This window comes from Herpailurus yagouaroundi, unplaced genomic scaffold (genome assembly GCF_014898765.1).
Source record: "Herpailurus yagouaroundi ecotype Mexico unplaced genomic scaffold, PumYag 190, whole genome shotgun sequence".
Lineage (NCBI taxonomy): Eukaryota > Metazoa > Chordata > Mammalia > Carnivora > Felidae > Herpailurus > Herpailurus yagouaroundi.
In genome coordinates, this window is record NW_024412421.1 from 25,164,108 (window position 1) to 25,189,221 (window position 25,114).

Here is a 25,114-nt window from a genome sequence, read left to right on the forward strand (position 1 = left end):
AGCGGCGGTGCCAAAAGTGACGTCAGTTCCCGTCCGGCGCAAGACGTCACTATTCTGCGCCGCGCCGGTCGTGCGCCGACGTGCGTCTCCTTCGGACTTTCCAGGAGCAGCCTCGTGCTTTCTTGAAATCCCTAATCTCTGCGAAGTCAAACTCTTAGTCCTCATTTTATTGCCTTACTTTACACTGAAGTAACCCAAGTTTTATTTTAAGCCCGTCACATGTCTCAGTGAATTCTAAAGCTTTACACAAAGGTAAGTCCCGTGAAGGTGCTGTAGATGCCAGTTTTTGCATGTTAACAATGCGATAACGTGTAAGAAAACAAAACGACAGCAATTGCCCTTGGACCCCCATAATTCAACCACTCCGAAAAATAAACACAACAGTGTTTTCTTTTTCTTCTGGTTCCTTCCAGTCTTTGTATGCATCAAAGTACGGGTATTTTACATAGTCCTAAACAAAGCACATACGATTTTAAATTAGACCTTTTTATTATATAGTTAAGTATTTTTTCATGTTGTAATTATTAACTTAATGGCATTATACTCCATCAAACTCCTATCACATAAATTACCTGACTCCCCTACATCTTTCACCGTGGGGATGTAGGTTATTTCCAATATTTTATCACTAATTCTCAGTGAGCATCTGCATACCACCAAAAATCATCTTCTTTGCTTCCATTTCGCTGTCTCCTGGCCGCTCGCAGAATATGAACTCTTCAAACAAGAGCAAAGATTTTATCTCTTAGTCACAATTTGTGAGCCTAGAAAAGTTTACGGCACATAATAGCCTCTCAATAAATATTTTTTAATGTGTAGATGAATAGACTAATAGAGATTTTAGTTCAACATGTGTTAAGGACACATTTCTAATAGCAACATTTATGTCAAAATATGTGAATGACTTGAACACTTGCAAGAGAGGAAACTAGTGGTCAGTAAGCATGTGAAAAAGAGCTTGAAATCATTGGTTATTAAGGAAAGGCAAATCATAATCACAATGAAATACCACTGCACACTGCTAGAATCGCTAAAATTAAAGATTAACTTTCTATGTGTTGGTAAAAATGTGGAATGTTAAAGAAAAAAAAATTCAACAACATGGTAAAGATGGTAAGGCATAGAGGATAGGTATAGGGACGACTGCAGTGGGATTTTTCAGTGAGGGTGAGATACAGCATGAACAAGAGAAAATTTATAGCCGAGGACAGGGGAGGGAGGGTATGCATGGTCAGTGGATGGAAAATTACTACGAAGAAACATAAAGAGTAAGGGGAATTCTGGTTAAGTAACCTAACAGGATTCTTGCTGACAAAATGCCAGGATGATCAGACATCACGGGGGGGATGGTGCAAAGATGAAGACTCTATCAGACATCGAGGGTGACCAGATGCCACCTGTAGGGGTTTCTTGCTAAAACTGGATTTTACCAAGAACTGCACAGGTTAAGTTTAGGAGAAGGTTCAAGAACCCGACTAAAGTCAAGCAAAGAAAGTTAGTCAAGAGCAACTGAAATTTTCATACGCTCCTACAGAAACTGTAAAATGGCACGATTGGTTTGCATGTTTGGCAATTTCTCAGGAAGTTATATCTACACCTACTCTTTGACCCAGCACATCTCCCAGTTACTATCCAAGAGAAATGGAACATATATCCACAAAAAGACTTGTACACAAATGTTTATAACAGACTTAGTAAAAATGGCCCCAAATTGGAAACAACCCAAATGTCCATCAACAGAAGAATGGATAAACTATAGTATGTTTATTCAATGGACTGTTACACGACTCAGCAGTAAAAAGGAATAAACTACACATGATGAAGTAGATGAATTTCAGAGACATTGTGTTGAAGGAAAGATGTCAGACATGAGAGATGATTGCTGTAGGATCCATTTATATGCAAGTCAAGAATAGGAGAAATGAAATCTATAGTGAGAACAGTCAGAACAGTGGTTGCATCTGGAGCGGGGAAGGTTGAGCAGGACACAAGAGAACTTCCTGGGTAATAGAAATGTTCTATATCTTGATTGGGGTTCTGGTTACATAGATACATAAATGTGTTAAAACTCATGGAATCGTATATTTAAAATGTCACTTCATTCTATACACATTATACTTTTCAATAGCATTTATTTAAAAAACAAAAAAAGGAATTAAAGTACTGATAATACAACAACAGAAATGAGAGCTTTGCCATCTCATAGACATGTTGAGCAAATGAATCCAGAAACAAAGTACATAGTACATGACTCCATTTATATAAGTTCAAAACAGGTATGTATATCTAATCTATAGTGATAGAAATCAGAACAGTGGTTGCTGGGTTTGGGGGCGGTTAGAATGTTTTCTCAGCTCTTAACGATTCATTGAAACGGAGCATGCACATACTGTGCTACAGAAGTGAGAATGTCAAATGCCATATTGTCTTCCCAAGTGACCGATCTAATTCCCAGCAACTATACCACCAATGAGTTGAGACAAACTGCATTGTTAATGAGGAGCCACAACCATGGTGTAACTCTATGTTGGGCAGCGCAACCCTGGGGGAGACTGCTAATATGTTTTCTGAGGAATAATGTTCCTTCTGTCCTACTATTTTAACAATTGCCTAAAGAAACAAATAGATTTTGAGGCACCCTTTCCTCAGGATTTTTTATCTCAAACATCTACACAGAAAACTCTCATGAGAAGCAAAAGGAGCAACACCATAAGACTCAATTGTAAGTTCTTTGGAGGCAGAGGATCTTGCTTAGAGCCGTATTGAAGTCTGGGTGCCCACTGTCCTCTTTTGATTGCTATTTCGTTACAAAGTCTGCTGCTCTAGCATTGGGAGGGTGATTCCTACATTGCTTCCACTGAGACACAATTCGTTGTGCTAAATATGGTCTGTAGGGGAATTGAAGTTAGAATTTTTGCTTGCATTGGATTTGTAGGGTGTTTACTGAAATTTTTCTTTAGTTTACCACCCATATCTATTGGAAGGCTGGTGGACATTTGTTTAGTCCAGGTGAGTGCTCTTAGGGAGGTCTAGGCTGAGGCTCCAGCTGGAACAATGAAATCAGCCAGGCTGTTTTAGAGCACTTCTGGGCAACAGGGCTATCTCTTTCCCTTCAGTTAGCATTTATATTCCAAAAGGAGAATATATTATATTCTTCCAGGAAGAAGCCACTGAGAATCCCACTCTTCTCCAGACCAGAGACCAATAGGAAGGGAACATTGTTCTGAAGCTGTGGGCTATACAGCCTCCTGCCCTGAGTCAGATTCAACTAGACTGGGCAATGATAACATAATGCATTAACATTTTTTTAAATGCATCCTACAACAATCTACTTGAAACAGCTAAGTAAATTCTCACATTACTATTGTTATTGCCATTTTACAAGTAAAGAAATAGAGGTGCAGGGAAGTCAACTTTTTCAAGATATATGGCCTAGTAAGTGGCAAATCTAGGATTTAAATTCAGGGCAACCCAATTTCAGAAAGCACTGGGCAATAAAACCAAAAACTAAGGGCAGAGTGCAGGGCCAGCATTCCTGGGACCCCTTCCTGGGGGTACTTTCTAACTGGCCTTTTGGGCCTGGGTGAGCTTGAACTGTATCTTACATGGAATTGCCTGATCACATGATTATTTTGATTTCATCACTAAACACTGAGTCCTGTGGGCAGGGACCTTATCTGCTTTGCTCACCGGTGGTTCTCCAGCATCTCACCCAGAGCAAGGGCACAGTAAACAGTTGTTGAATTAGGTAGCGAACGAATCAGTGAATGAACTGGTGATCAATAAGTAACCATCTCTCATGGACACGCCTGCCTCTGTGGCATCATCATTTGTTCTGAGTGAATGGGTGCAGGGATGTTCCCTGCTTGTGCCTGCGGTGGGGGTAAGCCTGATAGGATGGTGGCTCTGCTCTGGGAACTTCTTTTCTTTCTGCATGTGGGAAGCAAGGGAGGGGAATGGGAGGAGGGATGCTAGAAGGATTCAGAAAATAAGAGGAATGATGGTAGGAGCCAGACTAAGTCTGTATTTGGCCCATAAAAGTCTAATGACTATAATAACAAAAAATATGAATGAAAAAATGGGGATAATTAAAAAATTTTTTAATGTTTTTATTTATTTTTGAAGGAGAGGGAGAGCACGAGTGGGGGAGAAGTAGAGACAGAAGGAGACATAGAATTTGAAGCAGGCTTCAGGCTCTAAGCTGTCAGAGCTTAGATGCCCGATGCAGGGCTCGAACTCACGAACTGTGAGATCATGACCTGAGCCAAAGTCGGACGCTTAACCGGCTGAGCCACCCAGGCGAAAATGGGGATAATTTTAAAAGAAAATATGTCAAACATATTCCATGTTTTCATTTGTTGACACATTAACAAAGCAGATTTCCCTATAAAACACATTCTGCAGACAGCTAGGAATTCAGTGATTGAGTAAAACCACTTCCCACTCTTACTGTACTTAACTATGAGGGAGACAGGTGCTAAGCAAGCGGTCCCAAACTTAGACATATTTATATATGAGGCAAATACAGCCTAGCAGTTAAGAATGTGGCCCTGGAGCCAGACTGCCCAGGTGTGAGGACTGGCTTGCTACTTCCTAGCTGTATGTGGTAGGGCAAATTCCTTAACCTCTCTGTTGTGTCTGTTCCTCATCTGTAAGGTAGGAACAATATTTGTTATGAAGAGTTAATAAGTTAATCCATGCAGACCTTTGTTCTTAAAGATTTTATTTGTTTGTTTGTTTATGGTAGGCTCCACACTCAGTATGGAGCCCAGTGTGGGGCTTGAACTCACAACCCTGAGATCAAGACCTGAGCTGAGGTCACGAGTCAGATGCTCAACTGACTTAAAGATTTTAAGTAATCTCTACCCCCAACGTGGGGCCCAAACTCACAACTCCAAGAGTCACACGCTCCACTGACTGAGCCAGCCAGGTGCCCCAGTTAATCCAAGTAGACCTTTAAAAGGTTACCTGACACAATGTTCATAAAACAACTACAGGGCATGATGGAAGTTAATGACAGGGGAGTGAGGCATGCCTTCCTGGAGACATGGTTTTTACCACTGAAATAGAAAGGACCAGGAAGGGGCAGAAGAAAGGGAAGGATTGGGAGGGGAGTTCCAAGAAGTATACCCATGGCAGCGGATGCAACTGGTCACAGATTGTTGAGGGAGCAACTTGGGGCGGGGCAAGATTCCCCCTCCAGGATCCTCTCCCCAAGCAGGATATCCCAGTCTCCTATGCTCTGAGGGGGGACTTCCAAGAGATCAGGAGTGGAACAGTACATTGGCCCCAGGCAGTGCCCCAGGGTAAAGCAAAAGGAGTGTCCTCTGAGCTCCTTCCATACGGTTCCCTGGCTGCCTGCAGCATTGGAGGGCTCCTGTTTGTAGTTACCTTCTTTTTCCTCATGCTCATCTTAGCCGCAGTGCTGGAGGTGAAAACCTTTCCACCTCAGCCTTAAGTCCTAGCAGTATCTTTTCACTTTTGTTTTGGCTTTAAAGTGGGCTAGGGGAGGAAATATGATTTTGAGAAATTAAAGAGGGAATTTACAGGATCACCATCTTTTCTGAGACGTAGCCCAGCACAAGGGCAGATTTCAGTGATAGTGGAGCAGAAAGTATGAGGGAGAAAGTAAGACAAGTGAGGCAGATACGGAGAGCCTAGTACAAATCATTTTACACAGTTTGGGCTTATCTTAAGAAACATGGAGTGTGTATGGGAGGGGATGATCTTAGGCAGGAGAGTGGGCTCAGACTCAAGTATTAGATCATATTGGCTGCCATGTGACAAATGAACTGGAGGAAAACCCAACTGGAGGCAGGAGCACCTGCTGGAAGTTGGTTCGGTAGATATGACAATGGTGATCTAGACCAGGGAGAATTCAAGAAACACCAAGTGAACCATATGAAAGTGCCACTTTTATAGGTCGACAATGGTCAAACAGCGCATTTCATTTGGTTTAACATGATAGAAGCTAGAATGGATAGCTGTGGTGGATTAAAAATAGCCACAGATACTTCAAGCTCCTCCCATCAAGAGATCTTTATTTCCCCCCCATCTCTGCACTGGCCTTGTGACTTCTTTGACTAAAAGAATGTGACAGAAGTGCTCTGGGGAGTTCTGAGCCACAGCTTCAAGGGAACTCACAGCTTCTCCTCTCCTTTCTTGAAACCCAGACCACCTGCCATGCTATGATGGTGAAAGACTGTGGAGGGGCCCAGCTGTGTCAGCTGAGCCCAGACACCAGCCAGGGGCATGCAGCTGCATGAGTGAGCCTGGGAGAGACCAGCAGAGCTACCCAGACTAAGTTGTTTTGAGCCACTGTTTTGGGGCGATGTGTTACATAGCAATGGATGATAGATACAAAAGGACCTTGGGATTATTGGTTGGGGAGCAGGAAGATTCCTGATGAATCCAGATTTCTGGCTTGAGCAATAGACAATTATAGTTCCATTTTGTGAGATCATTAGAGGGAGAGCCAAAAGCAGAACATGAGTTTTTTGGAGTGATAGTGTTTGGTGGTAGTACAAGATAATGGGTTCAACTTTGGATATGTTGAGTACAGGATTCCTTGAAGATATCCCAAGTGCAAGTGTCCTGTGGGCAGTTGTTTTTTGTAACCCTGGAGCTCACAAATTGGGTCTTGGTATAGATTTTGGAGTTGCCAGCAGAAAGCAAGCTAGAGAAGTGAACAAGATTGCCCACAGGAGAGAAAGAGGAAGAAATGACCCCAAACAATCCTATGAGGAACAGTCACATATAAGAAGTAAATAAAAAAGGAACCTAACCAGGAGACTGAGAAGTGACCAGAGTGAAGGAAGACCAGTGAGTGTGGTGTCACTTTAGTCACCAGAAGACTCATTAAAAGAAGAGATTGTTATGGTGTTAAATGCTGTTGAGTCAGATATTATTAAAAAGTGTTTTCTGAATTAGCAACATGTAGGTCATTGGTACCCTTGGTGAAGGCTATTCCCAAGGGGCAGTGGAGGCAGAAGGTGGACTGCAGAGAGATAAGGAATGGGACTCAGTGGGTAGAAGCAACTCCTAGATTTTTGGCCACCAGGGAAAAATGTAAGGCTGGAAGATAAAGAATAGAGGGAGTTTGAATTTAAATAGGAGATAGGTATAAACAGTTGGAAATATCAAGAAGAGTTAATAGATGAACCTTTAAGACATCGTGGTGAAATAAGCGAGTCCCAAAAAGCCAAATACAGTATAACCCTGCTTACATGAAGTACTTAAGAACAGAATCCTAGAAACAAAGTAGAATGGTGGTTGTTAGGGGTTAGGGGCAGTGAGTCATGGGGAATTGTTTATTGGGTATGGTTTCAATTTTGCAGGATCCAAAAGAATTATGGAGATAGGTGGTGCTGATGGTTGCACAACGTTATGAATGTTGTAATACCACTGTACAACTGAAAATAGTTCAGATGGTAAATTTTGTTAGGTGTATTTTACCACTCCACACACAAGGAAAAATTGAGGGGAGAGGGAACCAGCTAATGGGGGTGGGAGAGGTTGAAAATATGAGAGGGCGTAGATGGAGCAGGTCCTTAAACAGTCACAGGAGAGGGAATTTGGTGCACTGGTAGAGAAATTTAGACAATAGGGACTTCTCCCATTGTAACAGGAGGGAGAGGGAAGGATAGGTATGATTGGGGGAAGGTCTGGTGGCAGAGGGCTGAGGGCAGTTTTCTGTTGTTTACTCTTGAGCAGGGAGATAATGGGGTTGGAAGTTTGAGGTGAGTGGAAGTCTTAAAATGGTCACTGGACAGAGTGGAAGAGTTAACCAGAAAGGACTAATGAACCATGAGGTTAGAGGTACTGCTGCTGTTTCTGAAGTTCCCTCCATGGACGTTAAATATGAAATCAGGTGAATCAAACAACGTAGCATAATCCTACTTGCTTTAGAAATTAAAGCAATGCCAGAACACTGGGACCTGTTCTGTTGTTAAACCTGGACTCAAATGACATTGTTTTATCAGGACAATTTTTGTGCAAATTTAGAAGCTGTTGGTGTCTGAGGGGAACAAAGACCAGAGGACAACACACCTAGCACACTTGACCGAATGCCCGACCAGGGCTGATTCAAGATTCAAGTCCTTTCAAGACTAAGCATGGGGATGTGTGCTCTCAGGGATAAGAATGAGACTTGGCTTTTCTCCACTTGGACAATTCCAGTATAGTGGAAGCCTATGGATGAGGATAGAACAGTACAGTTAGTTGCAAAGACTCACAAAATGTGTACTGGTACTTCCAGAAGAGTTCCGTCTAAACACCCCACCCCCGACACACACAAACACCCCTTCTTATGAGAGAAGCCAACTGTAGCCCTGGGTTATAGATCTGCATGAACAAAAGATCTGCTACCCCTGCCTGAGAGATATCACTAAAGCAGAAATGACATTGATCTGAACCGCTGATCCCCCAAACAGCCACCTATCTCAGACCTCATCTAATGTTTTCCTGCACCTACTCCTATCCCCCCATCTTACAACTAGAACTACCATGGAGAAGCCCCTTGCTCCAATGAATACTCAACAGTGGGACAGTTTCTAAGCCAAGGCAGAAGCATCTAGCAACAGGGGCTGGAGAATGAGAAGACATAATGTAGGGGTGTGACAAATATCCTCCAAGCAGATCCCCACTTGGCCTGACTTGCAACTAGGTGTTTGAAGCTATTCTGGGAAAGCCCTGTCCCAGACTCAGGATTAGGAAGGCAAGGGACTGGAGCCTCCTAGCATCAGCCCCTCAGGTTCCCTCAGCTCATTTTTAGGAGATGCTACAATCTGAGTCAATCAACAGAATAAAGAACATTTATTCTCAAGCAAAAAAAAAAAAAAAAAAAAAAAAAAGGCAAAATTAGGTAAAACTACAGGGAGTTCCTAAGAACCTGACATCTATGTCTAAGACCAAGAAAAACCTGAAGACCCCTGAAATCTACAAGTTGATGAAGAGGGGCCAAGTCCCTGCTTGCAAAGGCGACAGGCCTGAAATCCTACATGCTGTGTATGAGACTCAACCCTGATGCATCTGTTCTTTCCAGACCTTCCCTTTGGGTTTCTCCCCAGAGTTATTTTGTACAGTGGATCTTTTAGAGCCACAATCCTTTTTGGAATAACAAGTAGGCATGAAACCCTATCATTCTTCCTCTGGGATATCCCTCCAGTCCCATTTCTTCTTTTGTGCTTTCTCAGTACAATCAATGGTATCCTGGCACTTGCTGTGTGATGGGACCGATGCAATCCTCTTCAAACTGTGTTCTCAGATGCCTGCCTTTTCCAGCTCCAATGTATCCTACGTACATCTGCTGGACACTCCTCCCAACCCCATCAATTTCATAACTGCCTTTCTGTGATTTAACAACCTTTAATTCACTACTAAACTCAAATACTGTTCAATCAAGTTTTCGTTTTGTATCAAGACTTTTCTCTGCTTATGTGGCAAGTCTGCTGTCCCTACTGTCTTTCCAGTATGCTAGGTTTATTCTGGAGAAACTTAGTTTTAATATTACTTTCCCCTGCCTAGGGCACTCTGTCACTTTTCTCTCAGAAGCAAACCCCACTCTTTATGAAATCTTCTCTGGCCTCAGAATTCCTTACCTTCTGAATACTAATGACACTGAAACTGCCTTCATGTTAAATAATAAACAAGATGGAACAAAGGGAGAATACCTGCTTCCAAGACCTATTTGTATTTCTTCCCTAGGACGAGAAAAATTTATGTAAGGACTTTGTATTGGCTGCTGCTTTCTTTCTAATTAGGTAGCCAGTATTCCCTGGTTTACCAGCAGGAAAGAAAGGAATGTGAGGAGCCCTCTGGCAAGTGAGTAGGGCCCTTGGCCTATGGAGACATTGCAACTATTTGTGCTGGAGCAGTGTCAACTCTGAAATGGAACAGTAGTATCAGGTGATGACTAGCCTATGAAATCATAGTTGTCTCCACTTAGACATGATCATTAATTCCAGCAACCAAAAACATAATGTCTTCTTATACTCATTAATGTTGTCCTAGTAATGTGTACTTCATAATTAAGTTCAATTAACATCAATAACAAATACATCAACAATTGACTAATTCTTATGCATACAATGAATGACACTCAAAAAAAAAAAAAAAAAGCAATAAAATCCATTGTTTATGGATGATGAACATATCCAGAATCTTCCATTGGGCCAAAAATCTCTTTCTGCTAAGGTTGTTTCTGTATTGTAGGACATATCATTCAATACATGAGAACTTACTAAAATGAGTAAAAGAAACTCTGTGGACTGAAGCTTACCATGGGCTCAGTACATTTTCAACAGATCATTGATGGCTCAAGATAGCACATGGTCACAGAGGCAGCTGTTGGCCACTGAGCCCTGGAAGCCAAGCTCTGGCAGGGATGAATACGGATTGTGAAGGAATCCATAACAGTGAGTCTTACCTTTTTAAAAGACACTTCTTTGGGAGACCTCTCTGCAGGAAAATGCATTTAAATGCTTCATAGATTCCATGAAACCCATCCAGTGAATTCTTAGGGGTTTGGACCAATTAAGAACTGTTGACCTAGATTTCTACCAGATAACTAGTTACTCCTACTCTTGAATCTGAACCATATCCCTTCCCATTTTGTTTAGATTTAGGGCTACACAGTAGACTGGTTATACATGTTGTTAGAAGGTGGGAAGGGAATCAGCCTGCAGCCTTGTGAGGAGTCTATACTCCTTTAATTATTGCCTTTGTTTTTAATTGTTTCAGGGTTGGTCCACAGCACTGCAGGAGGTGGGAGACATAAAATTTCTTCTTACAAGAAGACTCCCAAGGTGGGTCAGAGTTGGCCAGAAGCACAGAGAAGACTCTATAGTCAAATGCCAACTGGGGAAATGTAGTAGGATTAGCAGTCTGTTGGTCTCTGTAGTATCTGTAATGTCAGATTAAGGGAACCATCTGGAGGCTGGCAATGGCCCCTTCCCTTCCCAGGTAACCAATCTGGTCCTAAAACAAAGAAACACTTAAAAGGATAATCTGGGATTGGAACAGTTCTCATCACAGAAAATCCTTCTTCCAAGCCTGGGCCTAGCCTAGTTCTGTATCAAGGTCAAAGAGCTGGAGAGAAGTCCTTTTTGCTGGAGTTTCAGTTTCATCTCATCTTTGCTCTGTATCTCTGTGGGTACCATCAGCCTTGGCCAGGTAGGAAATGTCAATTACTAGTATTTGCTCTAACTGTTCTACACAAAGATGCTCAGTAAGAAGGAAGCCAAATCCTTGGCAGTTACTCCTGCCTTACACAGGTAAATGGCTAGTCCATCTAGTCCCTTATTGCATTGTTTGTATTCCAAGAACTGTGAGCTCAGACTTTCAGAATCCCTTTACAATCAAGACACCAAATATCTGAAATCATTCCCAGCTCTGACAAATTTGCCTTCTGGGATCTGGAGACAAAGCCAGTTATTTGTCACACTATTGCTGATCACTTGTGGAACTGCCTTGAGGCTGGTCATTAGCAATTTGAAGCCATAATTTTCACTGAGGATCCAAACCTTAGATCACCTTTTATTTGCCTGGGACCTGATGAAGGGGTCAAGGTGACACCTGGGATGTAAAAAAGATGCTGCAAGTGCCTGTAAGCCCAGGCTGTGTGGCAAGCTAGGGCCACCACCAACTCTCCACTATGACTTTACCACAGGCCTTACTCAAGCACAGGCAACGGACCCACTGGTAATCAGATGTGCACTATATACAGACTGCACCTGCTGATGAAAACCACGAGGTCGTGGTCCTGCAACACAAACCTGCATACACCAAAAGCCCCAGGTTGGCATTTTGGTCCATGCTGTGGGCAACAGGGCAGGCGGGGCTGACAACACTCAGATAAGGTGCCCCACCCCCAGCTCACAGGCCTCATGCCATACTCCAAACATGATGGCTGGCTTATCACCTATCCTACTTGGGATCTCTCTCTCTCTCTGTGTCTGTGTCCCTATCTCTCTCTTTTTTTTTTAACGTTTATTTATTTTTTGAGAAAAAGGCAGAGTGCACGCAGGAGAGGGGCAGAGAGAGACAGAATCCAAAGTGGGCTCCAGGCTCTGAGCTGTCAGCACAGAGCCTGATGCGGGCCCTGAACCCACAAACTGAGATCATGACCTGAGCTGAAGTCGGACACTTAACCGACCGAGCCATCCAGGCGCCTCTATCTGTGTCCCTCTTCATCTCTATTCTGTCTGGAGGCTGGTCTTAACGTTCCTGGCCAGAGAATAGGCAGGGGCTGCTGCAAAGATCGTGAACAAGTGATTAGCCACAGCATCTAGATGGGGAAAATGCTGGCCAAAAAACAAGACAGAATTTCAAAAGGTAAATTTCTGTGTATTCACGCCTAATCTTCAAGAGTTGTGTAAACATTTTTTTTCTACCTTCCCCCATCATTTGCACAATTTTTGTCTAGTCCAAACGTAATTTAAAATGAGGTAGGTAGTTTCTCTCTCCTCTGCCTCCTCTTCTTTGTGGCGACTGTCGAGGCCTGTGCCGTGAAAGCACCAGTCTCCCGTGCAGGGGGAGCACCAGGGGTGGGCACTGGTGACTGACGGAGCTTCTCAGTTGGCTATTTTCTCAATCTCATCCAAATCATCTGTGTCCAATCTTTCTATTTTCTTATCTGGGGAAAAAAAGAGAATTCACAGAGACATCAACACGGGGCTATCATGAACACACACACCTAGGGAAGGGACAGCACAGCAGGGAGGGAGGAGGCAGACAGGTTTCTGCCCCCATGCCAAGCCTCTGGCCACAGCAAACTTTCATGAAACCCCACGGGCTCCTGGTGCCTGAGCACGGGACAGAGCCCTAGGCCCTTCAAGCCTGGCCAAGGGGGCGCTGTTGTTCGAGTTCCTGACCTGAACTCACCAGGTGTGCTCTTCGAGAACTTCCATATTGTAGGAAAGGAGGGGAATGTGACAAGGACGAAGGCCTCTCGAGGAGGCCCCAGGAGAACCTGCCCCTCTAAGGAAAGGGCCCTGGCAGGGGACACTCCCAGGCACTCACTAAAATGCTCCTGGATTCTGTTCAGGATGTTCATGCTGTGCTTGCTGTCGACCATGTTCACTGCCAGGCCCCTCTTGCCAAAGCGGCCCGTGCGCCCGATCCGGTGCAGGTAGGTCTCGTTGTCCGGGTTCCCATCCTTGTCCACGGGAAGGTCAAAGTTGATGACGACAGATACCTGTTCAACATCAATACCTGCACGAAAGAGGGGTGGAGTCAGGACGGGAAACAAAAACCACCACCCACCAGGCGAGGCTGCCACACGCCAGCATCAGGTGGAGGAAGAGTCTGGGGCAGGCCAGCTCTGGGATTCGGGGACCGGGGGCACGCAGCAGAATCCAGAGGGAAAAACAGAACTCTGGCAGGTGCTAACAAAATTATGACATCGCTAGAAGAGCCTCTGCTAGATACAAGAATCTGGAGATGCGGCCGAAACTTCACTAGGGGGCCCCAGGGGAGCAGGCACCATTCACTCTAAACCAGTCACTGCCTGTTTCCTTCCACCACATCAGGACTCCTGGCTTCTGTGAAAGTTCTCATCTGCTGGGGGAATCCAGCCTCTCCCAGAAAACAAAGTCAGCACCAATCCCAGCTGGACTCCCCCGAACCATCTGAGCGTCCCGTACGGGAGCCCTGCTCTCGCCATCCGGAGCCTGGCGAACAGGCACATTCTCTGCTCACCGCGGGCACACACGTTGGTGGTCACCAGCACCTTCTCTTTGCCCTCTCGGAAGCGCTCGATCACCGCAGCCCTCTGCTCCACCATCATCTCGCCGCTCAGCAGAGCCACCTGGTGGCCTTCTTTGGAGAGCTCTGCTGCCAGCCAACTAGCCGTTTTGCGGGTCTGGAGTGAAAAGAATGGTTTTAAATGGAGATGCCTGGAAAAATAAAAACAAAAACAAACCTGCAAAAAAGTGGCTTGTTTCCATTAAAATACGTGAAAGCCTGCTGAGTTCAGCCACCAGGGTAGGCTTACCAATTTTACAAAGACAATTTTAGCCATGTGAATTTTTTTTGGATGCATTACTTAAATCATCTTAGTGTTCAGCTAGGAAGAGTGTGGTAGGAGCCAATATCTTCATTCTCAAATAGTCTATATTCTTAATGGTATATAATCATTTCGTTGGATGTTATCTGGAGTTTTTCCCAAGGTATGTCTAAGAGGTGGGACCAAAGAAAAGTTCAATTCTTCACAGTCTTTCCCTCATAACTCATTATAGTCTGAGGAGAATATGCCCTGGGGCAGGTGGAGGTGCTCCATCATTTCCTTTCTGGCCACACAGAGGACACCGAGTCCTCCTCAGCACTGAGGTGGAGCTGGCTGAAGGGAGGGCCAGGCACACCCTCCAGTGGAGCTCCTCCCCCGGCAGGCCTGCTGCTGCCACTGCTACTCACGTGGCAGAAGATCATGGCCTGAGCAATGGTGATGGCCCCGTAGAGGTTACACAAGGCCTGGAACTTCTCATCTCTGTTATTGCACAGGACGTAATACTGCTTGATGGTGTCCAACGTCTCCTCCTCACGCTTCAGTTTGATAATGTTTGGGTCTGGGACCACTTTCTGGGCAAATTTCCATACAGAGTCTTCAAAGGTAGCAGAGAAAAGCAGCATCTGGCAGTTCCTGGGCAGCATCCTGCAAGGGAAGACCCAGGTATGTGGCATGACCCCGAGTCTTTCCCTGGAAGGAACAGAAGACAGCCACCCCAGGCTTGGATGCTCTACACGCCGGGGAAAGAGGCAAAAGGGGGGAGGAGAACGGCAGGGAGGAGGCAAGAGCAGCCATGGGGCAGGGAGGGGGCTGGTGTTAGATTCCCTAAGTCTCCTTCCTCAACCCATGGTCAGCGCTGAGGAGCAAATGGCCTATCAAACAAATACTTCTGGAAGCACTAAAGTAAAGAACCTGATAGGAGCAAGAAGAAGTGTTTGAAGTAAAAGGAGAAGATGCTGTAGATCAGGAGGCTGAGACGTTCCTCTTGGCTCAAGAGTTCCTACCTCTGGATGCGGATGCTCTGGTCTTGGTGGCCCTGAGTAGCTATCATCACGTCAGCCTCATCCAGAACAAACACCTTGATCTTCTTAGGGTCAATGAACTTGAGCTTGGAGCACCAGTCCAGAACAGTCCCAGGGGTGCCAATGACAATGTGTTCACTGATCTTCTGACCTCTTTCCACTGTGGAGACAAGATGTTTTCCGTGGGTATTTCCATGGAAAAGCCGGCTTTCCTCTCTGAGAAAAATCTAAAGCTATGATGTATTTTAATGCAACTGTTTTTATGTTTGCCTTACTGTTTTAAGGAAAGGTTATGATATCACTACAGTATTTAATAATGCTGAACAGATAAGGTAAGAATATACACAGTGAAAAGATGAAAGCCTCTTCAGTAGTGTTCTTTTCCATTCTCTGTAGTCATCCAGTTCTCTTTCAAGGAGGCTCTGTCGTTATCTTTATTTCTTCTCTGTCAGCATCATTCCCCCAGCCCAGGATGGCACTTCTCCCAAGCAGACTACTTTCACAGCACTCTCTCCAGTGCACTCCGTCCCTCAGCTACCTTAGCATCTACGTCAAACAAGCCGGTTGCCTCTACACACTGTCTGTCCAGGTCAGTAAACAGGATTCATCATGAAAGGCTTTGCTTTCCCAAAGAAACACAAAATGCCTCTATTAGATAAAGTGCTTCCCCAGACAAGGCATGGTGGACCATAGCATGTTCTTGACTGTGCAGTCTGGACCTTAGAAGATTTGGCTCTTCATTTTGAATTAGATGGCACTTATAATTTTTAGCCCTTTGATTACAGTCTTGACCAGACACATGCAAGCTTCCTCTAAACAGCCAAAATTTTGCCCTAATGTGAATGTTGAGTCAATTCAAAGCCAACAAATGCCCCTTCTTACTTCTGTTCAACAAACCAATTACAGCCCCCCACAAAAGTTATTCAGACTCCTCTGCCATTCTAACCCAAATTGAAAAATTTTAAATGTCTTATTATCTTTCACTAAATTTTATAATATTATTTACTTTTTAGAAACAATTTTAAGTTGGTATTAGGACATTGTACGCTGAGTAGATTTCTGTAGTCACAGAAAGTAGATTTCTTTAGTGGTAAAGATTCACAGGACTTAGCCAAACTTTCAACAAGACTTTTTTAATTACTTAAATATTGTTAATTTGTTGTATAACAAAAGTAGGAAACCTGAATAAGGGGGAAAAAAAAAAGCTCCAAACCAAAAAAAACTCTTAAATACAGAGAACAAACTGGTGTTTGCTGGTGGGGGGGAGGTGGTGAGTGAGGGAAGGTGAAATAGATAGAGGGGTTATCTTTTACATTTAATCCACTTATCTTGATAAGCATTGAGAAAAATAGAGAATAGTTGAATCACAGGGGTGCCTGGGTGGTTTGGTTGGCTAAACGTCTGACTTCGGCTCAGGTCATGATCCCAGGGTTTGTGAGTTCAAGCCCCACATTGGGCTCTGCACTGACAATGCAGAGCCTGCTTGGGATTTTCTCTCTCTCTTTCTCTCTGCCTCTCCCTCACTTGTGTGCTCTCTCTCAAAAATAAATAAACTTAAAAAAAAAAAAAGAATTGTTGAATCCTTATATTGTATACCTGAAACTAATAGCACTGTACGTTAATTACAATCAATTAAAAAAAAAATGAAATGCCAGAGTTAATTGTTCATATTCTAGAACATTTTTTGTTCTTCTAATGACATTAAAAAGAAACTAGGCAATTAAATCCAGAATGTGCAACATTTTATAAGCAACTGGTCTGGCCTGTTCAAAAAGTCAAATGTACTGGGGGAGAAGATACAGGAACTATTCTAGATTGAAAGAGTGCATATCCACTAATTTGATCTTGGTTCAAAAACAAAGCAGCCACAAAGAAACACTTTTGGGGAAAAATAAAATGGACTAGATACCAGTTCTTAGAGAATCTGCTAACTCTCTTGTGATAAGGGTTTTGTGGGTATGCTGAAGAATGTCCTTATGAGATGCACGCTCAAGTATTTAGGAATAAAGATCCACAACATCTGCAATATACTTTCAGAAATGGTTCCCCCCAAAACACACACACATACAGATAAAGTAAATATGGCAAAGTGCTGGGTTTTTGAATGTACGTAAAGGGCATATGTGTTAATTATCTTTATTATTTCACCTACTGTGTATGATTTGAAATTTTTAAAATGGAAGTTGTTAGGGGAGCCTAGGTAGCTCAGTCAGTTAAGTGTCCAACTTCAGCTCAGGTCATGATCTCACAGTTCATGAGTTTCAGCCCTGTGTCAGCTCAGAGCCTGCTTGGGATTCTCTCCCTCTTTCTCACTCCCTGCCCACCCCCCTCACTTTTGTGCACGCTCTTTCTCTCAAAATAAATAAACTTTTAAATAAAATAGAAGTGGTTAGCCTAAAGAATTAGAATCACATATTCATACTCACATTTATTGCCTCGGACAGCATAAGCTAGCTTCAGTTCAGGGTAAAATTTGCCCATCTGTTCAATCACTTTTCCTGTTTGCAGGGCGAGCTCATAAGTTGGGGAGAGGCACAGACACTGGCAGGGAAAGAGTGTACAGTGAGATCTCAAGGGCAGTGGGGAACTACCGTCAGGACTTAGTTATTCCTCCAGCTGATGCTGAAGAAGGGTATGTAAATTAAAGTGCACACCATTTGATTTTTTAAGCTGCAAAGTCATAAGCTAGAATTCTGAAGGGTCAGACCTCTGGCTGGGTAAAGACCGTTGAAAATAGCTATTGGCCACAGGAATATAAAACCCCCCATATGAGCAAGGATCTGAAATTCCAGTTGGACATTAGCTTCCTTTTCACTTACTCAGAAAGTTCTCAGAACTTTCCAAAGGATGATACTTTCCTGCAAGTAGAGGTGCCAAGTCTGTCAGCAGTATCCCAGAACTGGCAAACCACGGAGAAAGAACAGGATGTATGTGGCTACTAGAAAATCAACCATATTGCTTGTGCTCCACAAGGGGCTCTGGTTTATGTAAAAAGTAATAAGCACCGGGGCGCCTGGGTGGCGCAGTCGGTTAAGCGTCCGACTTCAGCCAGGTCACGATCTTGAGGTCCGGGAGTTCGAGCCCCGCGTCAGGCTCTGGGCTGATGGCTCAGAGCCTGGAGCCTGTTTCCGATTCTGTGTCTCCCTCTCTCTCTGCCCCTCCCCTGTTCATGCTCTGTCTCTCTCTGTCCCAAAAATAAGTAAACGTTGAAAAAAAAATTAAAAAAAAAAAGTAATAAGCACCTTGGCTTTTATTCCATCAAATGTAATTTCTAGCTACATGTTAGCAGAAAATCCAAATTTACCAAGCCCTTACCTGGGGGTATCTATTTGCAGGTTCTACTTGGCTGAGCATGGCCAACACGAAGGCAGCTGTTTTACCAGTGCCAGACTGAGACTGGGCAATTAAGTTCTGTGGGCTGCACAAGAAAACAAACTGTTTAGGAGTGTAAATCTCAAGTATTCTCTTAGTTAAGCACAATGAAGAATAAGGCTTAGTTTACAGAAGGAGGCTTTGATTTCTGCAGTGGAGTTACACATCCTAGCTCCACAAACAAAGCACCACAGAGAGAAGACTATGGTGGGATTCAAAGCACACTCTGTATCTTTTATTCTTGACACAGCAGCCAGTGAGTGATTCTTTTAAAACGTGAGACTGCTTATGTCACTCCTCATTTCATTCAGAATAAAAGTGAAAACGCTTCTGTGTTACAATCTGGCTCCCTAGTGGTTCTCTGTTCTCAGCTCCTGCTACCTGCTCCTTTAATCACCTACTCCACCACAAAGGCCTCAGTGCTGCCCCAAAAGCATGCCAGCCATGCCCCCATCTCAAGGTTTCTGCACTGGCTATACTCTGCCTGGAGCAACTGTTCCAGGTGACAACATGTCAACTCTCCTCTCCTTCAAGGCTTTGCTCGCACATCATCTACTTGATGAGATCCGACCCTAACACTTGATTAGAATTGTAACCTACTTTGAAATACCTTAAAGAATGATGTATTGGTGGATAGATATGTGATGAAGTATAATACAATGTTAGTGACAGAATCTAGATGATGGGCATATGGGTGTTCACTATAAAATCCTTTCAATTTTGTTGTAAGTTTGACAATTTTCATAATATAAAGTTGGGGAAAACTGCAATTCATTTCCTTGGTATTCCTCATCTCCCCTACTATGCTCTGTTTTTCTCTTTAGCATTTGTCACCGTTTTAACTTTTATTTATTTTAGTACGTTTATTTACTGAGAGAGAGCAAGAGAGAGAGAGAGAGAGCCAGCAAACGAGTGGGGGGACAGAAGATCCTAAGCAGGCTCTATGCTGACAGCAGAGAGCTCAATGCAGGGCTCAAACTCATGAACCATAAGATCATGACCTGAGCCGAAGTCAGACACTTAACCAACTGAGCCACTCAGGCGCCCTATCACCTTTTTTTAAAAACAGCTTGTAAATGTACAATTCAGTGGCATTAATTACATTTACAACTTATATCTTTTAACATGCTATATACTGTATATTTTATTTATTTTTAATAAAAATAAATGATCTATACTCCAGAGTAAGCTCCTTATATAGGGCAGGAATTTTTGTCTGCTTTGTTTACTAATGTATCCAAGGATCTACAATAGTATCTGTTACATACCTGTACTCAATACATATTTGTTAATGAAGAATAGTACTAGATAGATCTCTTAGGTCTCTTCTAACATTGATGATTTAAAAATTGAGCATCTATGAAAGCATTAAGATCTCTAGGGGCACCTGGCTGGCTCAGTCAGTTAAGTGTCTGACTTCGGCTCAGATCATGATTTTACGGTTCATGAGTTTGAGCTCCACATTGGGCTCTGACCTGACATTGCAGAGCCTGCTGGGGATTCTCTCCTGTCTCTTCCCCTCCCCTGATCTCTAAATAAATAAATAAACTTAAAAAAAAAAAAAAAAGATCTCTAAACACAAATGACCAATGTGAAACAAATATTCCATTTATTCATCTCTATGTTCAAAGTGTCAAGCTAAAAAGCAACATTATTCATCATGAAAAAAGTCACTATTATGACATGGAACAAAGAAAATGTTAAGAAAATACAGACCTAAAATATCTTTTTTTTATTTACTTATATTTTATTATTTTTTAAGTAGGCTTCATGCCCAGTGCAGAGCCCAATGCAGGACTGAACTCACAACGCTGACTTCGTGACCTGAGCTAAGATCAAGAGTTGGATGTCTGGGGTACCTGGGTGGCTCAGTTGGTTAAAGTCAGGTCATGATCTTGGCTCAGGTCATGATCTTGCAGTTTGTGGGTTTGGGCCCCACGTCAGGCTCTGTGCTGACAGCTCGGAGCCTGCAGCCTGCTTCCGATTCTGTGTCTCCCTCTCTCTCTGCCCCTCCCCTGCTCACACTCTGTCTCTCTCTCTCTCAAAAATAAACATTAGAAAAAAAAAAAAAAAATCGGACGCTTAACCAACTGAGCCACCCAGGCACACCCCCAAAATATGTACTTTTAGACCATAGGAAAAGGAGTTTCAGGATTTAAATTATATGCAGCATAATTTTACATAATCATATATATTGTAGAGATTTATTTTTATAAAGAGTTCCTCATGCTCTCGAACCTTGTTTCTCAAAATGTGGCCTGAAACTAGCATCATCATAATCACTTAGAAGCTTATTAGAAAAGATGAACTTTAGTCCCCACCTCAGATGGAGACTGAAATGAGAATCTGTATTTTAATAAATTCCTATGAGATTCATATGCCTATGCAAGAGTGAAAAGCACTGCACCAGAAAACAACCTTGGTAATTACCCTATTCTGGTCTTTCAGAACACTGGTTTTTGCCTGTTATATTTGACACAATAAATTTTATATATCCATCTAATGAAATCATAGTGTATATGAATGATAAATGTTTATTTATCAACACAGAAAGATGATCATCTAAGTTTTCTTTTTTAATTGTGTGTTTCTAAAAAAATTTTTTTAATGTTTATTTATTTTTGAGAGAAAGAGGGACAGAGCACAAGCTGGGAAGGGGCAAAGAGAGACAGGGAGACAGAGAGTCCAAAGCAGGCTTCAGGCCCTGAGCTGTCAGTGCAGAGCCTGATGCGGAGCTTGATCTCATGACCCTAAGATCATTACCTGAGCCCAAATCAAGAGTTAAGACGCTTAACCAACTGAGCCACCCAGGTGCCCCTAATTAAGTTTTTAAAAAGCATTTGAAGATTTTATATGGTTCCATTTTTTTTTTCAACGTTTATTTATTTTTGGGACAGAGAGAGACAGAGCATGAACGGGCGAGGGGCAGAGAGAGAGGGAGACACAGAATCGGAAACAGGCTCTAGGCTCTGAGCCATCAGCCCAGAGCCCGACGTGGGGCTCGAACTCACAGACCGCGAGATCGTGACCTGACTGAAGTCGGACGCTTAACCGACTGCGCCACCCAGGCGCCCCATGGTTCCATTTTTTAAAAAAGGTATAGGGGCACCTGGTAGCTCAGTTAATTGAGTGTCTGTTGATTTCAGCTCATGTCACGATCTCATGGTCACAGGATCAAGCCCCTGTCAGGTTTTGCACTAGGTGTGAAGCCTGCTTGGGACTTGGGATTCTCTCTCTTCTCCCCCTTTACCCCTTACCCAACTGCACACATGATAAAATAAAAAATAAACTAGCTATAAAAAAAAAAAAAGGTATGGGACGCCTTGGTGGCTTGGTCGCTTAAGCGTCTGGCTCTTGATCTAAACTCAGGTCACGATCTCACGGTTCATGAGATTGAGTCCCACATCAGGCTCTGCGCTGACAGCGTGGAGCCTGCTAGGGATTCTCTCTCCCCCCCACCTCTGCCCCTCCCCTGCTCGTGCACTCTCTCTCTCAAATAAATAAACATTATTTAAAAAAAGGTATAGCTATAGATATGTAAGTTTACATAAAAAAGTCTAGAAGTCTCTAAATGTTAGTGAGGGGTGGAGACTACAAATGATTTTTATTTTTCCTTGTTTTCTAGCTTTTCTCAAATAAGCATGTATTACTAGTATAGTTTTAAAAAATAATATGATTTTTAAAAAATGGAATATTAAAAATGGGATAGATGAGGCGCCTGGGTGGCGCAGTTGGTTGAGCGTCCGGCTTCAGCCAGGTCACGATCTCACGGTCCGTGAGTTCGAGCCCCGCGTCAGGCTCTGGGCTGATGGCTCAGAGCCTGGAGCCTGTTTCCGATTCTGTGTCTCCCTCTCTCTGCCCCTCCCCTGTTCATGCTCTGTCTCTCTCTGTCCCAGAAATAAATAAACGTTGAAAAAAAAAAATTAAAAATGGGATACAGTTGTATCAGGACACATACGGCTCAGCAAGCATCAAAGGCAATGCATTCTCTTGTATCTTGGATGGACGGTTGAAGCCCATGGCATAGACTCCCTGGAGAAGCTGTGGTTTCCTAGGAAAACAGTTAAAGATGAAAGTCACTGTCTCTTTGGTTGAGGAAAGAAGCCAAATATCTAAGGGATTTCTTTTTCTCTTTCTTACTGTTGTTACACACATTTTATTTACAACTAACAATACTTGAATTATGTGAAACTGAGCACAATTCACATTACCTGGCAATTTTACTTAATAGCCCAAAGCAGCTAAATTCTTTTATTAAACTTGTATTAGCTAAAAATGTTCTGCTGTGATGAAAAATACATATATAATAGGACTAGGATCTCTATCTAAACACAAAGGGGAGAGTCAGAAAGTAAACAAATACTCACAGCCGAAGCTCCTCAAAGGACTTCACAGAGTAGAGCGGGGAATTTGGGTCCCGCTGCAGGACTTCCACTTGGTTAGTGTTATCGACAAGGTTGCTTCTGATCAGCTTGTTGAGTAAAGACTGGGCAGCTCTGTCTTCTGTCAGGAAAAAAAGAGCAAAGAGTTTTATTTTATTTTTTATTATTTATTTTTAATTTTCATTGTTTTGAGAGCAAAGAATTTTAAAAGGCCATGAAATCCACCATGAATTCATCTGAATTTACTTGCCATTGGCATTTTAAGCAGTAACATGTATTTGTGCTAGGACTTTATCGTGCAATTCGGCCTCATATCCCTCTCCAGGATCTATTCCAAACAACTCTCCTTTCTGGAGGTTATCTATTCTTCCTATGTGTACCTAAGTATTTACTCCCCAATCTATGCTCAATAGAAAATTAAAAATTATTAGCTTAACAAACACATCACAGCAATAGGAAAAAACCCCCAGAAATTAACAAAGTTTATATTTTGATATCATATAAGCTATTTCTATCTTGTTATCTATGTTTAATATGTCCAAATATCATTAACTTTATTAGACGGTGGGGATGCAACTTAAAATTTCTTTTATAATACCCTGTACAAGATAATCATTCAGGGAATATTTCCTGCTGCTGGAGTCCATCAGTGGTTCAAAACAAAATTTCCCTAAAATGTAAACAATGAAAATTCTTTCAACAACTATGTTGAACTTTTATTAGCACTGTGACTCCCATTAAAGTCAAACCAAGTTGGGCATAAAAACAAAGCCATGTAACAATCTATTCTCTTAAGACTGTAGAACCTTGTGGGTATAGCTCTAGGCTGTGTTACCTTTCTCTTCTTCATCTGCCTTCTCTGAATTAGCATTGGTCTTGACAACAGCACCTTTATCAGACACAAAGTGGCCGTCATTCAGTATCACATCCCATACCCAACAGCTGAGACAATTCAAATTCTATGAGACACTAGAAATGTAAAGGCCTGGGGAGCAGAAAAATAAATGAGGAAACCAAGCCACAGATAAAAACATTTTATTGTTCCTAAATAAAGGTATGAAACAATGTTTCTAACATTTCAATTCTTTCCTATTCCAAGTCCTCTCACTATACCTCAAACAAATGTGACTTTCCCTCACATCATCAATATTTCTGAAATGTTATAGAAAGATGATCACAGCAGGCAATGATCACAAACCACCTTGATGTTCAACAGAGGAAATCATATTTCATCAATGTATACACGCTATAATGCCATTAGGATTCTATGTATATAAACTATTGATTAATAGAAATGCATATTCAAACAATGTTGTCGTTATCAAAAAATATACAGAAAAAGATTGTAAGTAAATTTGGAATGAGGTTAATGTTCCTATTCCCTCCACCCTGCCAGTAATTTTAAGTACATCAACAAAAATTTAATGGATTTTTGGTAGATATGGTTTTAGATAATAACAATAGTTTAATTCTCAGGTTGCTCATACTTTGCCTCTCTCATCTCAAATTGAGGAATATTTTGAAAAAACAACAAATAATCTTTGGCAGTATATTCTCATGGACAGCAATCAATTTGATCATTTATAAGTCAGTTAGGCATCCTCATGCTTATATCAAGGACAATACAAAGCAAAACAGTCCAGTTTAATTCCCAAATCAAACAACTGCCAGTATCTGTCAGCCCCCTTCCTGGTACATATATAATTTTTTTTCCAGACAGTTGTTATGTCACAGCAGAAATACTAAAGGAAATCACATGTGCTTTCAAACTAGCTTTTACTCACCATTGGCATCTGGTTTGATTTTCTCTTCCTTAAGATGCAAGTTGCTCAACTAAATGGAGAATACGGAGAAGGGGGGAAAGTGTCAGGAAAATCACTTAAAAGATTGTGAATCAACAGAGCCTCCCCAATGAAGGTAGGGAGAAATGAGCCATACTCAAGACCTTTTCATTAGGTTGTTCTGCTGGGCTCCTTTTGTTGACTAAATGAGTGAGAATAAACAAAATGTCCCATAAATACAGCATAGAAAAAACCTGGTTACACAACAGCTCAAAATCCACACCTCCTAATTATAATCCCTAGAGAGAATTATAATTTGTGGGTTTGCTTAAGGCCCTTATTACAAAGACTCTCTCAGTAGAATACCACTTGAGTTGTCATTCTCGTGTATTACAAACAGGAAATTTTAAAAGATACTGGGAGATGCAGTCACACTTCAGACAGAGAATATCAGGTGGGAGGGCTGCAATGAAAAGCATCTGTGGGTAGGCATCAGTTATGTTACAAGATATGTTTGAGCCACAGGACCACAACATGCCGATATGCATCCTC

At 42.4% G+C, this 25,114-nt stretch overlaps 1 protein-coding gene and 1 long non-coding RNA gene across 2 annotated transcripts; one reads left to right on the forward strand and one right to left on the reverse strand.

Moving 5' to 3' along the window:
• The first annotated feature begins 44 nt into the window (after nucleotides 1-44).
• On the forward strand, nucleotides 45-11,740 carry LOC121009782 (uncharacterized). The gene is made up of 2 exons (XR_005780828.1): nucleotides 45-252; nucleotides 10,741-11,740. It is a non-coding gene; the product is annotated as an uncharacterized LOC121009782 (long non-coding RNA).
• Nucleotides 11,741-12,324: 584 nt separating this feature from the next.
• Nucleotides 12,325-25,114, reverse strand: LOC121009781 (ATP-dependent RNA helicase DDX19B). Its single transcript, XM_040443096.1, has 11 exons — nucleotides 24,566-25,114; nucleotides 23,617-23,670; nucleotides 22,767-22,902; nucleotides 22,358-22,450; nucleotides 18,343-18,445; nucleotides 17,454-17,568; nucleotides 15,010-15,187; nucleotides 14,413-14,650; nucleotides 13,699-13,861; nucleotides 13,021-13,212; nucleotides 12,325-12,634 (listed from the first exon to the last, which is right to left on the reverse strand). Exons 4-11 carry the CDS (start codon nucleotides 22,417-22,419, stop codon nucleotides 12,573-12,575), a joined length of 1,113 nt encoding a protein of 370 aa, XP_040299030.1. The 5' UTR covers nucleotides 22,420-22,450; nucleotides 22,767-22,902; nucleotides 23,617-23,670; nucleotides 24,566-25,114; the 3' UTR covers nucleotides 12,325-12,572.

What these genes read in the sequence shown, in the direction of transcription:
- LOC121009781 (XM_040443096.1), bottom strand. Translation starts at nt 22,419, where the DNA reads ATGGGCTTCAACCGTCCATCCAAGATACAAGAGAATGCATTGCCTTTG. An exon ending in CAGAGCATCCGCATCCAGAG is followed by an intron (nt 14,651 to 15,009) that starts GTAGGAACTCTT and finishes CTTCCCTTGCAG; the next exon opens with GATGCTGCCCAGGAACTGCC. An exon ending in CAGAATCCAGGAGCATTTTA is followed by an intron (nt 12,635 to 13,020) that starts GTGAGTGCCTGG and finishes TTTTTTCCCCAG; the next exon opens with ATAAGAAAATAGAAAGATTG.